The sequence below is a fragment of the Mastigoproctus giganteus genome, chromosome 8 (assembly GCF_048544385.1).
Source record: "Mastigoproctus giganteus isolate SK-2022 chromosome 8, ASM4854438v1, whole genome shotgun sequence".
Lineage (NCBI taxonomy): Eukaryota > Metazoa > Arthropoda > Arachnida > Uropygi > Thelyphonidae > Mastigoproctus > Mastigoproctus giganteus.
The window spans coordinates 176689241-176706076 of NC_143582.1; the positions used below are offsets into that span (position 1 = coordinate 176689241).

Below are 16836 nucleotides of genomic sequence, written 5' to 3' on the forward strand. Positions count from 1 at the left end.
GTATGTGGTAAAACTCTCCAACAGCTAAGCGGATTACTATGAGGTGAATGTGAATGCTTAAAATTAAGCTAAGCTATACATACGATCTAATTATTTAAAACCATTATATGGTTTTGAGAGTGAATATGACGGTGACTTTTTTTTCTACTTCTTTTCTCCCCCGTCCCCCCTTTTTTTTTCCTTTTTGATTCAGTCTGTTTATAGCAGTCTAATTTCATCTTTTCTTTCTTGGAGAAGGTTGGACATTCAGTGTCCATGTCATCTTCCAAATGGAGATCTAAGATTAATGTCAACATAAGGCTGGGCATAGTATTTCCTTTTCTTGTTTTTGTGCTCTATTTAGCTTGTTTTTTCCTTTTTTTTATAACATAAAAGGAGTTTTGTATAAGGGTTAAAAATCCTGCTCAGAATCCGAGAGGGAGCTACTATATTCACTTTTCTACATTGTTGCAAAAAAAAAAAAAAAAAAAAACTTCTTCCCCTGCTGTTCAAGAAGATTGTTTCCTGTTGCTCTTCGTACCTCATTCTGTCCATTTCAGCTCATTTCTTACCATGAGATATTATTCTCGGGATAAAGGAAGGAAAAACTGCCAAAAGAAAAAATACCGAACCCAAAGAAAATTAAAAAAAAAAAAAAAAAGAGCAGAAATATGTTAAAACGTCTTACCTCGCATGGGCAAACTGCTCGTTGCACAAGTGCTTGTGGGGGTTAAAGGTCAAGTAGCCTGTGACTGTATTATCAGAAAGGATGGGCATACTGCCAAAATGATGTCCCAACATTTCTAATAAGGCTAAGAGGTCTCTTGGTCCTTGTCATTTGCAGTATCCAGATTGGACACACTGGCTCTAATGGTGGAATAGAACCAATATTGGTATCAATAAATCCATTTTAAGCTCCTTTAAGGCCGCAATGTTTTCTTTAAACCCAGGTTTTCCAGCCCTGTCGCATGCAAGCAGGAGCAGTGCCACTTGTGATCAAGCAACAAAAAGATCTTCAATACAGGGCAAGATATTTAAAAGTCATTGCAAGTGAGAGAAGGTAGTACAATTTCAAGCGAAAGACAGCAGTATGTTGAAAACTAAAAAAAAATACAAGGAATTTGTGGCCAATCTAGCAGCAGAGGCTCACTAGAGATTGCTTGATCACAATTTCCAGACACTGGGCTTTCAAAGGTAGCAGAACAGAGAAAGAATTTACTCTAATGCCATCAAATTCCACAGAAATATTTTTCCTTATAGAAGGATAAGTCATGGTAAACCAAAAATAGATCCAAGGGAAAGCACCATTCTTTGCAAGGCTGTGGTTGAAGTCATTCTACATGTGCATGTAAGTAAGAGAAGGAAACTGTCAGATAGAACAGTCTTAATTGGAATGTCAGGAGTCTGGCCTTGTGCATATAGGCTCTGGCGGCATTGTTCACTCTAAGTAAAATAACTGGCATGTAGAAGATTCAAAGGTTTTATGGTTTAATTCCTTGTCTTGGTTGGTTATTCTAATTATCACAGAGGAGAAATTCTGTAGCTTCTGAGCAAGGTACATTAGATGTGGGTGAAAAGTCAGTCAGTCAAGAGATTTAAATACTTTTGTAGTTGTCACAAAAGGGATGGCCTGATCACCAATTTTAACTAAAGAATGATGAGATGGTGATAAAATAACTCAATAACATCATGTTTGTTTTATATATCTTTAGTGTGTTAACTAGACACCTGTCTGAGAGATCTAAAATTGAACTGGTAGTATTTTCTAATTGAGCTTTTGAACCACTATCCTGGGAGCAAACCTTAGACATTTGTCTTGTCACCAATTTGAAGAAACAGTTACAAATTTGTCAGAGAAATAATCTCAACTAATTTGGAACAAATTATTAGGACAATTTAGAAGCTAAAGGCATTTGAGTGTACTCTCCCACCATAGGATTCAAAAGCACCCTCAAAGTCTATAAGCACAGCTAGAGTGTACTTATGAAAAGTATTTTTAACGAGTCTGAATAATTTGAGCAGAGCATCCTGAGTACCAACACCTGGTTGGAAGCATAACAGTTACTGTCCTGCAATAATACAGTAATTCTAAATGATAACAAACATTTTAAAAGTTTGCCAACTAGGCAATAGGTCTATATGACATGGGATTATCAATAGTTGGTGACCAGATTTAATAATACAGTAAGGCCCCTGTATCTGCATGGGATCCGTCCCAAGGCCTACTGTGGATGCTTGAAACCGCGGATATAAGCAAATACCTGCTAACCCCATATATAATGTGATTTTCTTGTACATATATACATATAATAAAGTTTAATTGATAAATTAAACACACAGTAAGACATTATCAACATTAAATATGGTAATAATAAAGTACAGCAGACTCTCAATTTACCGGGATTGGATTAACTGGAACACTTCAAGACTCCAAATTAAAAAAAAAAAAAAAAATCATATAATTCAAGTAATAACTAGAACTGGCATTATAAGTCGTCATTGGGAGATTAGTGTACCTATTACCTTGCAACCCCTGCTGTCTTCACATCTCAAAACAAAAAAAAAAAAAAAAAAGAGAGACCAAGTGTTTAGTTTGATTTAGTGTGTTGCATCAATTGTTGTGTTCCGTTGCACCAGAAAAGGACGAATTTTGTTTCGTTATTTATGTCAGGGAAGTCATAATTTTTTTTTTTTTTTGTTGTTTAGAAATCACAAAAATGATGGGCAAACGCAAGATTTGTGCTTTCAAATTAAAGAAAAACTTGAAATTATTCAAAAGTTCGAAAATGGTGCATCTGTTAAATCTCTAAAGAACCATTATAATGTTGGTGATGAAACCATAAGCGACATTGTAAAAAATAAAGGGAAGCATCGTATTGGACACGGAAGTAATATGTGTTAAGTTTTTTCATGGTTAACCGTGGGTAACTGAATCAGTGTATATAGAATCAGCAGATACGGGGGACACAACTGTAATCTTAAAAACATCTAAACAAGAAGAATTTTCAGTGAGAGAGAGATAACATGAATATCTCATGAGTTAAGAAAGAACATGCTGCCTTGCTCACTGCCACCTTGTCTAGATCTAATCCAGAAACCGTGCCCAGTTTTATGGAACACCCACATAAAAATGTTGGGTTATCAAAAACTGGGTTATATGCAGTTCAAGTTAACAAGACTTTTAAAGCATTATTTATATGGAGGTTTTAAATATGGGAGTTGAAATTGTCAGAGTTTGAGATATCAAGAAATTCAATTTGATGTTTGAGTTGCTGAGAGTCTATTTGTATAAGCAAAAGTAAAATATACTCAATGACAATAGCTATAAAAAAACAACCACTTATTTTTCCCTTATTCAATAATACTATAATTGCTACCTGATATGATAAAAATGCACCTGTACTAATCCTGCATACAACAAATTAAACCATCATCTAGAGAGAAAAAAATTGTCACTTTGTTTACAATACATCTGAATGCATATATTGTGATACAGACCTAAGACAAAACCATCATACCAACCTAATCTTATCTTAAACTAGCCATATCTAGTCAATATCAGAAAATACTTCCTCAAAGACACATGAGATGATTTAAAATAACAAACAACTGTTCCCAGAAAATAAAGCAATCACAATGAGAAAAGGAAATTAACTATGTCAAAACAGTCTGGCAAAGTTGATTTCCTTTTCTTATCATTCAAAAATCAATGAGGGAACAACCTTTTCTGAAAGGCTCTGCGAATTTCTTGCATAGTTTTCCCTGAGGTCTAGCTTTAGGTATGACAAAAATATCCTGATCTTTGACTGTGGTTATTACATGAACTATAACCAAAAGTAAACAGATTTGATCTGCTAACACGAACCTCATACTTTTCCTGAGGTGGTCGGAAAGAGTCAGTTTCTGCACAAGACTTTTTTTTAAATATGACCCCATGATGGCAGATTAATTCTTAATGAACTTTAACATATACATAAATATATTAAAAATTATGATCAAATGATAAAATACCTGAACCTGTCCATGATGTTCCTGTGAACATTAAATTTGAATGGCTGTAGAACCGCCGGTTAAGGTTTTCTCTTTTCTGTGAACCAGATAGTTGTGGAGAGGAAATTTTATTTACAGATTGTGCTGGTGCTGACTTTTTAGTTGTTTTCTTATTTAGGAAACAATCAGCAGATGCCAGCGGAGGGACCAAATCAGATTCTAAACTGCAGCCAAAAAAAAAAAAAAAAAAAATTTAATACTGAAATGCTGTATGCAATTCCAAGCAATATACTGATAATTAATGTATTCATTTATCAAAAATAGAAATCATAATTAAAATATTAATTAAAACCTAGGAAAGTCATTTACAGTATATTTTGTCTTTCAGTATGGAGAGGGGAAGATTAAACAGCACTGCACCCTATGTATATTTTTAAAAGCAATAAATGATTGAGTTTATTGAAACAAGCTAGAAAGAAACTTTACAGAAAACATTCTAATAACCTAACCATTTAGAAACCAATTTTATGACATTTTTAAATCCTTGAGGACATCACTGTCAAATCTAAAGAATGGATCTGACTGTCAGTTATCAGCATCTGCATGTTACATGGACGTTGTTAACGTGCAATGATAACTTTTTGCAAGATACAGAAATAACTGAGTTTTAGAAGGGCGGAATTTAACTAGATTATCTTTACCCCATTGGAGGATTACTTGAAGAGAGGCATTTAAGGAATTGGTGAAAGATATTTGAGAAGTTGAAGCTGTTTGTGACAGCAAAGGTTTCTCCCACTGGAAAGTGGAATGTAGTATTCTTTAATTAGCAAAACTATACACAGGATTTTCAGTCAGAAGAAGATCACTGGTAAAAGTGAGGAAAAGAGTGAGAAAAAGAACTGAAGATTGGGGAACTAGCATTAGTAGAGAAGTTAGAAGACAGAAAGCTGCCTACCACCACCATCCACAATAAGCATTCAAAGAGAAGACTGAATTGAAAAATACAATTGGCAATCCATATCAAACTTTTCCATTTCCATTTGTTCAAAGACGAGTAACAATAAGCCAAAATATCACCTGTGGATTGACACTGATGGAATCCATATTGGCAATCATTGATCAGATGAAACAATTTGAGACAATTTTAGTTTGTGGTTGACAAATACCTCTATGACTTGTGAAAGAGTAGAGGTAAGTGCAATGGAACAATAACTGGGAGGGAGGGATTTGTCACCTTTTTTTAAGGAACTGACTGGATATGAGCAAATTTACAAGCAGAAGGAGAAACAGTAGAATATGAGAATATAAGATGATACAAGACAAGAGAAAGCTGAAGAGCACAGGTTTTGACAACAAGTGTAATAATGTCACCTGGATCTGGAGCTTCCTTGGCATCAAGATTATTCAGAATTATTTTAACAACTTTCTGCTGGAGCACCACAGGAGGCACTGAGTGGAGTGTACTAGGTATGGGATGCTGACATGACGAGGAATCCAGCAGAAGGTAACCTTGTGGTTGGCTGTTTGACAGTAAAATAATTTAGATTGGATCTCTTTAAGAATGGGATGAAAGGGAGAAAAGGTAGATTGAATGGTAGTGATTGAACATATATATCAGAGATTGTTTGATATGGTATTTATGTTATCTACAGCCAGTTTTATTGCAAATAACTCTGCAGTATATACTCAGCAGGAAGAGATGCAGCTACTAAGAAAGTGGAAGAAACTGCTGCTGCTGCACCAACAGCCGTATCTGTTTTGGAGCCATCAGTATATAGATATGAACTTTCTCTGAATTTTCCAAAGAATTCAATTTGTGTAGCTGTTGAAAGTTGGTATTTGCCAGATAGTTTTCCCCGAATTTTCCAAAGAATTCAATTTGTGTAGCCGTTGAAAGTTGGTATTTGCCAGGGAGGGTTTTCCCCATCTCAAAACAAAATTGTCGCAGAGAGAGGGATATAAATTCAGTCCAGGGAGGTTCAGGAATAGCAAGCTCTTGGAATATATTCTGAAATTTAATGTTCCAACTGATTATGAGTTCTTGCAGTCAAATCCCTGTGAGGCAGTTTTCAGTAAGTTTATTGTGATATAGCATGGTGTGTTGAGGATCAAACAGATACTGCCAGCTGGAGTGGGCTGGAGTACTTTCAATCTTTGCTGCATAATTACACAATAAAATTTTTCTCCTGAGATGCAGAGGAGGTTCATCTGCCTCAATATACAGGATGTGAACCAGAGATGTTCTGAAGGCTCCCACAGTTATCCTAAGGGCACTATGCTAGTAGTGTTCAGAAGTAACAGAGAACTTTTCCTGGCAGAGTTGTAGACAGGTGCTCCATAATCCAAGCATGATCTTATTAAAGCTCTATAGAGATGTAGAAGAAAGCTTCTGTCAGCACCGCAGGACATAGCAGAGACAGCTCTTAGGATATTCAGTTTTTTAAGACAAGTATTCTGAAGGTACGCTATATGGGAAGCAAAATTAAGTTTATTATCTAAATGTAACCCCAACAGACAAAAATTGTTAGTGACAGGAATCAGGCTGTTTCTAAAAATATTTCTGGATACAGACGTAGTTTTACAAAAATGAATAGCAGTGGACTTGTTTTCTGCTAGGGAATAATCATTCCACAATGCTCATGATTCTATTTCGGCTATGGCAATTTGAAGTTGTCTTTTAATGGTGTTCACAGTTTGGGATTGAGTGGAGATAATGAGGTCTCTACTGCATGATCAGCAAACATGTACAATTCTATTGTATTTGGTACATCCCTTGTCATGTTTGTAATTCTTATTGCAAATAATGTTGGACTGAGAATGGAACCTTGTGGTACACTTTCCTCTTGTTCAAATGTTTTGGATAAATTATTCATGTACCTGACCTAAAATGTTTTGTGGCATAGGAAGTTTTGTATAAATTGCATTAAATGACCTCTCAAGCTGAAAGAATGAAGAACTTGAAGTACACCATATCACCAGGTGTTATCGAAGGCTTTCTCAATATAGAGATTAATCACCAGATGTTGTCCCCTTAAGAAGGCATTACGTCTAACGTGGAACAGTTCGAAACCCATACTGATTACTATTTAGCAAGTTGTTAGTTTCCAGAAACCACATTAACCACCTGTGAACCATTTTTTCCAGGATGTTGCCTAAACAACTAGTCGGGGAAATCGGCCTATAGTTATATGGAAAGATACGATCCTTTCCGGGCTTTGGGAAGGCTAGAACTGTTGACTGACACCAGGAGACTATGTAATCCATGTGTGTGTGTGTGTGTGTGTCAGGAGAACTTATTTTTACAATGGGATCAGGTATTTTCTTTCTACTGTCAGAAGTGACATGGTGGCTGTTATGACTGAGTCTAGAGCTGGCTGAATCTGCTATTTGCTTAGGAGACTGCTGTGTAACAGAAATGGCAATCAGGCCCAATCGGCAAGTGACAAATTCACAGAGAATGAAATATCAGTTTGCATATCTGTTGACTGTCATTTTAGCATTTTTTGCATACGTACATTTTTTTACAATTTGGTAAGATTTGTTTATTTGCCTCCTGGTCACTTTATGTTCAATTTTATATTTTCATATATATTTTTTTCTGTTTGCCATTTCTCACATGTTTTTGAATGGGCCAGATTCGACAGTTTAATATCTCGCTTTTACAATTGTTGGTAAAATTGGTGTATTTTTGTTTCTACAACCTTTTGCCCTTGTAGTTCTTAAACAATTTCTTCCTTACTTCATTACAACTTTGCATGAGTTAAGAGTCACATGGGAAGTTACCTTGGCAGGCATTCCACCAGATGTAAGTTTTAAGGAAGTCTCTGACTATTTTGTGCTTGTAAACCGAATTCTCTTAGCCATCTTCAGTGAACAAGCAGCATTTTCCAAGCATTTTTGTATGAGGAATGGTGATAATTTGCTCAATGGCCAATTTCATGGTGAATGAAATATCAGGAATGATGACCCATCCTGTTTACATGGGACACTTGTTCTTAATCTTTTAGGATTGGAATTGTCAAAATCAGGTTTGTGTATTTCACTAGATACTGAGCATTGGAGACTCAAGCAACGTAAATATGTAAGAGTCCATGGTTGTTTCTTCTGACTGTGTGTGGGGGGGGGGTATCTTTACCTCCCAGGTTTCTAGCTCTTTTTTCATGGGAAGACAGGAACAGTGTCACTTAGTGGCCAAGTGCAGGAATTAGTATAGCTAGTATTAAATGAATTACAATTAAAGAAAAAGGTGCTTTCTTTTTTCTGGGCTCTCTTCTTAATCTCTTCTTTAAATAAGTATAGCTACTTTAAAAGAAAAATTCATAATTCACAGAGAAAACAGGGATAACTTTTAAGTTGGTGGAGAGAAGAGAAAATGCTCTATATGGATCTGCAAAGATCACATGGCCACTGAAATGCTTGGCACCCAGGGCCTATATAAAGGACAAGATTTGAGTGGAATGTGGAATAAGGAAACAAGAATAATTTCAATAACAAGATCTGAGTAAACAATGGATCAGAAGGATTAAATCTGTAGCTCAACCAAGAAAAAAAGAAATAGAGGGAAAGAAAAAAAAAAAAAAAAACAGCCCATCCCACAACACAAAGCTGAGAATGGCAATGGAGGGGTGACTTTCCATTGGAGAAGAGACCATCACAAAGTTGTGATCGGAGGTGCCAAGAGAACCACTAACATTGACCTTGTACTTTGTGAAGGAGTTTGGTGAGGAAATAATCAAGTGTTAAGTATCCATACAACCAGGAAACTAAAGCTAGCTACATTTGTGAGCATTAAACTCACTAAAGAAAATTACTATACTGTTCAGAAGATTAGTATGGGGTACTGATTAAATTAACTGTAAACATCATGAGAACATCAGAAACAAAGTATCACTGTGATATAGTGCATGTAAAAATTGAACAAAGTGTACAGAAAGGAAAGCACGACAGGAAGGTGTCAATCTTATTTATTATTATTAGCTATATGGTGCAAGGAAGCCTGAGGTTTATGCTGCACCAGCCAAAAAAAAAAAAATTCCTGAGTTACCCTGAGAGAAAGAGAGTCAAAAGTAGAAGGGAATCACCAAGAAAGAGAAAGATATCCAGCTCAGGACCCTGGGTGTGCCAAGCCCATACTCACCAGATGTGAGCCCCTGGGATTATCTTGTGACATAAGCACTGAGAAGACTAAAATGAGGAGTATGTTATAGGCTAGCAAATCAGAATCTTACACTGGGGAATTTTACAACTTTCCAGATACTGACTGGAATTAGTGATGGTGGTTGTTGTTGATGGTGGTATTGTGCTTAACGACAAGGGCTACTGAGGCCAAATTGTGTCTGTTCATTGTTTATTTACAGGCAACATATAGTTACAGATGTTAAATCATCTGTACAAGCCAATATGTTTTAGATACAATAAAGCTCTTCAATATTTGCTTAATTTCCTAAGAAATGAGATAAATCAGGTGATATATTCAACACGGAGAGTGACTGAAAAATGTTTGACGGATGGTTGGATGTAAGGGACAATCAACCAGAAAATGAGGGACCATAAATTGCATCTGACAGGATGAATAATGAGGTGGATTTTCTCCCGATAATAGGAAGAGATGAGTGTGTCCTATTCTGAGTCTTGCCAATACCACTTCCTCTTGTCTGTCTCGTTAAGCCAGAGAATCACAGCTTCGGATCTTCTTTTATTTGGTACAGTTTTTTGTTGGTGCTACTTTTCCAGATATGTGACCAATTATCAAAGCATGCTTTGCGAATGATGGGTTTATAGTCAATGAGGAACCTGAGGATGTTTAGGGACTAGATCAGCACTTTCATTTCCTGGAATGCCACAATGACCAGGGATCCAGCAAAAACTGATTGACTGAATGGACACACTGCAGGAGATTAGCTGGAATTGAATGTCTTTCAAGAAAGGATGAGAAGATGAGAAATTCTTCCTTATGGCAGAGATATCACTGGGGGCTCACATCTGGTGAGTATGGGCTTGGCACACCCAGGGTCCTGAGCTGGATATCATCATTCTTCTCTTTCTTGGTGATTCCCTTCTACTTCTCCCTCTCAGGGTAACTCAGGAATTTTTTTTCTTTTGGCTAGTGCAGCATAAGCCTCAGGCTTCCTTGCACCATATAGCTAATAATAATATTAATAGCACTGAGGGAGTTGGTTTAAATTATGGCAGGTGAGATGGAAAGCTCAATAATTTTACTAAATGCTAATTTGCTGGCATATAATTCAACTGTGAAGATGCTGCATGCTAATAGTAATGAGGCTGTAACAGTTAATGAATGAAACACTGCAGCAGCACCTATCATACTGGCAGTTTTTGATCCATCAGTATAGATTTTATAGGCATGGGAGTTCAGAGTAGAGTGAGCTGAGTGCAACTGCCTGATATTGCAGGGAGGTATGACATTCTTTCCCCACGTAAGAGACAGAAATGTACATCCAAGGTGGAACAGGTGCAGTTGTGTCCTTAATAATATCACTGAAATTGATATTCCAACTCTGAACAAGCTCTTTAATCCTGAGTGAAGCAGGTCTATTTTCATTTGGCTTGCTCTCATATAAAAAATCCCACCGAGTATTATAAAGATCCTCTCAACTGGGGTGCGATGGAAGACTCTGGATCTTAGCAGCGTATTGTAGTATTAATGTTTTCCTACGAAGATGTAATGAAGGATCATGCACCTCAATATAAAGACTTTAGACTGGAGAAGTCCTCAGAGCTATGTGCTGGATCACATTTAGACGTTGTAAAGTAGTGCTTCTTGCAGAGTCATATACTGGACAACTATAAGCTTGAATGGATTAAAGTTCTGTAAAGATGCATTAAAGTATACCAATCAGCTCCCCAAGACCTGGACGAGACTGATCGAAGTATAATCAAATACTTTAGACATGTAGTTCTTAAGTGGGTAATGTGAGCTTGGAAGTTCAGCTTGCTGTCTAATATCAGTCCAAGAAATCTAATGGTAGTGACAAGTGGAACTGGCGTATTATTTATTTGCAAGTTAGGATCAGGATGGAGAACCCGTCGTTTACAAAAGTGAGTGGCAATACATTTCTTTTCTGATAGTCTATAACCATTCCACGAAATCTAGGATTCTATTTTGTTTATGGCAAGTTGGAGCTGCCATTCGATGGTATTGATACTTTGAGACTGACAGGAAATGGTAAGGTCATCTGCATACATATATGTTTCAACAGTTTTTGGGATATCTTCTGTCATGATGCTAACATGGATTGCAAATAGTGTTGGACTAAGTACTGATCCTTGCGGGACTCCTTCCTCAATGTGAGAAGCAGAGAGTATGTTTTTATATCGGACCTCAAAAGAATGCAATTGCAGGAAATTTTGAATTATTTCAGGCAAATGGTAAATATCCATAAGAATATCATGATGCCAGAAAGTGTCAAATGCCTTTTCAAGGTCTAAGTTGACCATGATTAGATGTTTCCTGACAAAGGCATTGCAGATGTGAGATTCGGCTTTGATGAGCACGTCTAAAGTATATATGTTTTTTCGAAAGCCCTATTGATGATCTGGCAGCAGATTCTGTGACCCCAGTGCCTTGTGTGAACCATACTTTTGAAAATTTTATCCAAGCAACTTGTGAGAGATATGGGCCTATAATTTTGAACCAGGGAAGGATCTTTGCCTGGGTTTGGTATGGCAATAATGAAAGAATGGCGCCAGGAAGAAGGATAGGCATTTTCAGAGAAGATCAGATTATAGAAGATCACCAAGGTATGCAAGTCGTTTTCAGATAAATGCTTGAGCATAATGTAATGAATACCATCCAGGCCTGTGCACTACTGGATGATCTATTTAATGATTCTTTGAATTCTGTTAACATAAAGGGTTGGTTTTATGGGAAGGAGTGGCGTGTGAAGAAGTTGATTTTATGCTGTTCTGCACCTGCTTTAATGTTTTGGAAAGAGGATGCATAGGAAGTCAAAGCAGAGATTGTGAAGAACGATTCTGATATGCATTAACAACTTCTTCAGGGGCAGATAAATCTTTCCCTTTCCAATGAAGTATTGGAGAGGGCAACAAAACAAATTTTCCATTCAGGGCCTATATCCTTCTCCAGAAGAGCTGCATATCAGTGTCTCTTGTTATGGGTGAGGCAAAGGCAATCCACAAGTCACTTTTCGATTTACGTTTAATTTGCCTTGCTTTTGCTTTAAGTCTCTTATAAGCAATTAAGTTACTGGTGGTAGGATACAGGCAGAAATTATTCCAAGCACGATTTTTCTCCATTTTTGTGCTTTGGCATTAAAGCACTATATTCCACCAGTGATTTAGGTGGGTGTGATATGTCTTGGATTTTGCAATGGAAACATTAGCAGCAGTCAGAATCTATGTAAGTGGTTACATCATCAGTTGGTTTCTGTTGAACATAAATTCTATCTAAAAGTATTTTGGACGAATAGCCATACCAATTCACCTTATTAAATTTCCAATTCAATCGTTGGTCAGGATTTGGAGTTACCACTGTTTGCATTGAGCAAATTATTGGAAAGCGATCGTTATTAAATGGATTGGATAACACCGACCATGTCATAATTGGAAAGATGGATGGTGAATAAATTGACAAATCAACTGCAAAAGAAGATCATGTAGGTAGGTGGCTATAGGTAGGAGATCCAGAGTTCAGTATATTAAAATCATTGTTATTTATAAATTCCTCAATCAATTTGCCTTTGATGTCCATTGTAGTGGACCTCACAATGGATGGTGCCCATTAAAGTTACCAAAAAGACAAATTGGAGTTAGGAGTTGGATAACTAGGTTGTCAAGTTCTGATTGCAGAAGCGATACAGATGGCAGAATATTTAGCATTAGCATTAGTAGAGGCATATGATGCAAGAAAGCAAAGCTTATGCAGCATCAGCCAAAAAAAAAAAAAAAAAAAAACCGCTCCCATTTCACCCCTCCATTTGTTCCAAATACCTGTCCAGCTCAGCCTTAAATTTATTTAGGCTATCAACTTCCACAACAAAGGATGGAAGTCTTTCACCAACCAACTACCTGCTGGCTAAAGGCAAACTTCCACACTTCTATCCTACATCTGTCTTTCTTCAATTTGAATTTATGCCCTCTCAGGTGATTATTCTGAACAAGAGGAACAATCCCATCAGCACTGAGTATGCTCAAACCATTCAAGGCTTTATACACCTCAATCAGATCACCTCGCAGGTGCCTAGTCTCCAGACACTGTAATTTGCAAAACTTAAGAAGCCTTTCTTCATAAAGGCAACCCTTTGTTCCATTCACTAATCTTGTTGCCTTTCTCTGTACTCATTCCAACAGTTCTACATCCTTCTTAAAATGAGGCCTCCAGACCTGTATAGAGTACTCAAGTTGTGGCCTGACCATTGCCTTGTACAAGGGAATAATCACCTCCTTATCCCTGCTAGAAAAATTCCTGTATATCATTGACAAGACACCATGAGTTACTCTTGCAGACCGTCTGCACTGCTCAGAAAACTTCATATCTGCCTGCACAATTACCCCCAGGTCCTTTTCGTTCTCTACTACTGTCAGTGTAGTACCACAGAGTTGATACGTTACTCTGGGGTTACTGCTTCCCATATGTAGTACTTTACATTTGTCAATGTTAAACTTCATTTGGCACCTCTCAGCCCATCTGCTCAACTTTTCTAGATCCTGTTGCAGCAGCGTACTGTCATTAGTGTCCTTAACAACTCTGCCGACCTTCTTATCATCTGCAAACTTGGACATTAAGCTTGATATACCATCATCAATATCATTTTTAAATACAGAAAACAACAATGGATCCAACACTGAACCCTGAGGGACTCCAATAATAACATTAGTCCACGAAGAGCAGTGTCCATTGATTACCACTTTCTGTCTTCTCCCACTCAACCATCCCTTTATCTATAGCAGCAATTTGCCTCCAATGCCACACTGCTCCAATTTATTCAGCAGTCTTCCATGTGCAACAGTATCAAAAGCCTTTCTAAGATCCAAATATATGATATCAAAGTTATTCCTTGCATCCAGTTCCTTTGTGACCACATCATAGTATCCAATAAAATTGGTCAACAAGACTTTCCTTTAACAAAACCATGCTGTGTCCGAGCTATAACTGAAGTCTTGACTAGATGATCCTGCAGTGCTTCTTTAACCAGTGCCTACATTAATTTTCCTGGAACAGAAGTTAAACTAACAGGTCTATAATTACTTGTGTCGCCCTTTGATTCTCGTTTGTAAATTGGGATCACATTTGCACATTTTCAGTCCATGGGTACCTCCCCTGAGTCCAAAGAAGCTCTCATAATTATGGCTAAGAGTTTGCTTACTTCCTTTGCTGCCTCCTTTAATATAACTGAATATAAATGGAAACAAGGGTAACTGAAATATCCACTGCAATCCAATGAACCACAGCTTCTAGAGTGGTTCTTAATTGGACTAATCTGGATGGTAAGTTAGAATTAAAAAGAAGCTACTCCTAAGTGGTGAAGACTCTGAGTTCCTATCTTGTCTGTAGATCATATAATTTTAGAATTTTGGTGACATTTTGAGTAACAAGAATGTCTCCTGGAGGCATACACCTATGGGATTGAATTGAGCTAATAAATCCCTTAAGTTATTGGAATGACTGCTTAGTCCTCTGCAGTTCCATTGTATGATGTTATGCATTATTTAGGTTTAGCTGAGAACAATTCATCAGGCTGGTTTTGTGTGCTGAGCATTTTTTCCATTCTTTTTTTGGGAGGTTTGTTTGTTATTACTATCCAGTTATATTAAAGGAGGCAGCAAAGGAAGTAAGCAAACCCTTAGCCATAATTATGAGAGCTTCCTTGGACTCAGGGGAGATACCCATATGTGACCCCAAAAATGGAAATGTGCAAATGTGACCCCAATTCACAAAGGAGGATCAAAGGCTGACACAAGTAATTATAGACCTGTGAGCTTAACTTCTGTTCCAGGAAAATTAATGGAGGCACTGGTTAAAGAAGCACTGCAGGATCATTTAGACAAGACTTCAGTTATAGCTCAGACACAGCATGGTTTTGTTAAGGGGAAGTCTTGCCTGACCAACTTGATTGGATATTATGATGCAGTCACAAAAGAACTGGATGCAAATAACTTTGATATTATATACTTGGATCTTAGAAAGGCTTTTGATACTGTTGCACATGGAAGACTGCTACACAAATTGGAGCAGTGTGACATTGGAGGCAAATTGCTGCTATGGATAAAGGGGTGGTTGAGGGGGAGAAGACAGAGAGTGGTAATCAATGGACACTGCTCATCCTGGACTAATGTTATTAGTGGAGTCCCTCAGGGCTCAGTGTTGGGTCCATTATTGTTTTCTGTATTTATAAATGATATTGATGATGGTATATCAAGCTTAATGTCCAAGTTTGCAGATGATACAAAGGTTGGCAGGGTTGTCAAGGACACTACTGACACTATGCTGCTGCAACAGGATCTGGAAAGGTTGAGCAGATGGGCTGAGAGGTGGCAAATGAAGTTTAACATTGACAAATGTAAAGTACTACACATGGGAAACAGCAACCCCAGAGCAACGTATCAACTCTGTGGTACTACACTGACAGTGGTAGAGAATGAAAGGGACTTGGGGGTGGTTGTGCAGGCAGATATGAAGTTCTCTGAGCAGTGCAGACGGGCTGCAAGAGTAGCTCATGGAGTATTGTCAATGATATACAGGAATTTTTCCAGCAGGGATAAGGAGGTGATTATTCCATTGTATAAGGCAATGGTCAGGCCACACCTAGAGTACTGTATACAGGTCTGGAGGCCTCATTTCAAGAAGGATGTAGAGCTGCTGGAACGAGTACAGAGAAGGGCAACAAGATTAGTGAATGGAACAAAGGGGTGCTCTTACGAAGAAAGGCTTAAGTTTTGCAAATTACAGTGTCTGGAGACTAGGCACCAGCGAAGTGATCTGATAGAGGTGTATAAAGCCTTGAATGGTTTAAGCATGCTCAATGCTGATGAGATTCTTCCTCTAGCTCAGAAAAATCACCTGAGAGGACATAAATTCAAATTGAGGAAAGACAGATGTAGGATAGACATGAGGAAATTTGCCTTTAGCCAGCGGGTGGTTGGTTGGTGGAACAGACTTCCATCCCTTGTGGTGGAGGTTGATACCCTAAATAAGTTTAAGGCTCAGCTGGACAGGTATTTGGAACGAACAGAGGGGTGAAGTGGAAGTGTTTGTTTTTGGCTGATGCTGCATAAGCTTGCTTTCTTGCATCAAATGCCTCTGCTAATGCTAATGCTAATTTGGTTTTTAGGAGCATTAGCAACTAAGGCCATATTACTCCGGGGATATGCAGTGGTCATTTCCTGACCTTTCTGCATCCTCCGTATTTGGTGGTCACGGTCTAATCAAGAAGCGTGTGCTACACGCTGCTGCTCCTGCCCATCTGGCTACGGAGGCGCCTTTTTGGGAGGAAGGGGTGTCCAGTATCCATAGTGTCATTTGCATGAAGCTCTAATATAGGTTCCTGATAATCGGAGTGTACATCTACTTCCATACTGTTGATTGGGAATTCGATTTTTTTACTGTCTTTGGTAGTTTCTGATTTCTTGCTGTCATGTGATGCAGTTAGAGTATCAGCTGGGACACTAATTGAAGTGTTAGTTGCTTTGCTGGTTTTAGTTTTAGGTGAATCTTTTCTGGAGGCTTAAGGTTGCTTTAACCCAGTTTGTCAGAGAGGTGTTCGGTGGTATTGATACATCAGTTTGAACTCCAGTTGAAAGATGGCTTCGGGTGTGAGATGCATAAGACAGACTAGGCATGGTCAATATAATTTGTCTGTGTGCCTCAGGATATGTCACTTTATGTTC

General features: G+C 37.8%; 1 protein-coding gene across 5 annotated transcripts in view; it reads right to left on the bottom strand.

Moving 5' to 3' along the window:
* in (inturned planar cell polarity protein) overlaps positions 1-16836 on the bottom strand; it is a 349766-nt gene that overhangs the window by 117763 nt on the left and 215167 nt on the right. For all 5 annotated transcript variants that reach the window (XM_090379923.1, XM_090379921.1, XM_090379922.1 and 2 more), the window contains one exon: positions 3991-4193. In XM_090379923.1, the coding sequence (XP_090236049.1) occupies positions 3991-4193 (203 nt within the window). The remainder of the gene's footprint in view (positions 1-3990; positions 4194-16836) is intronic.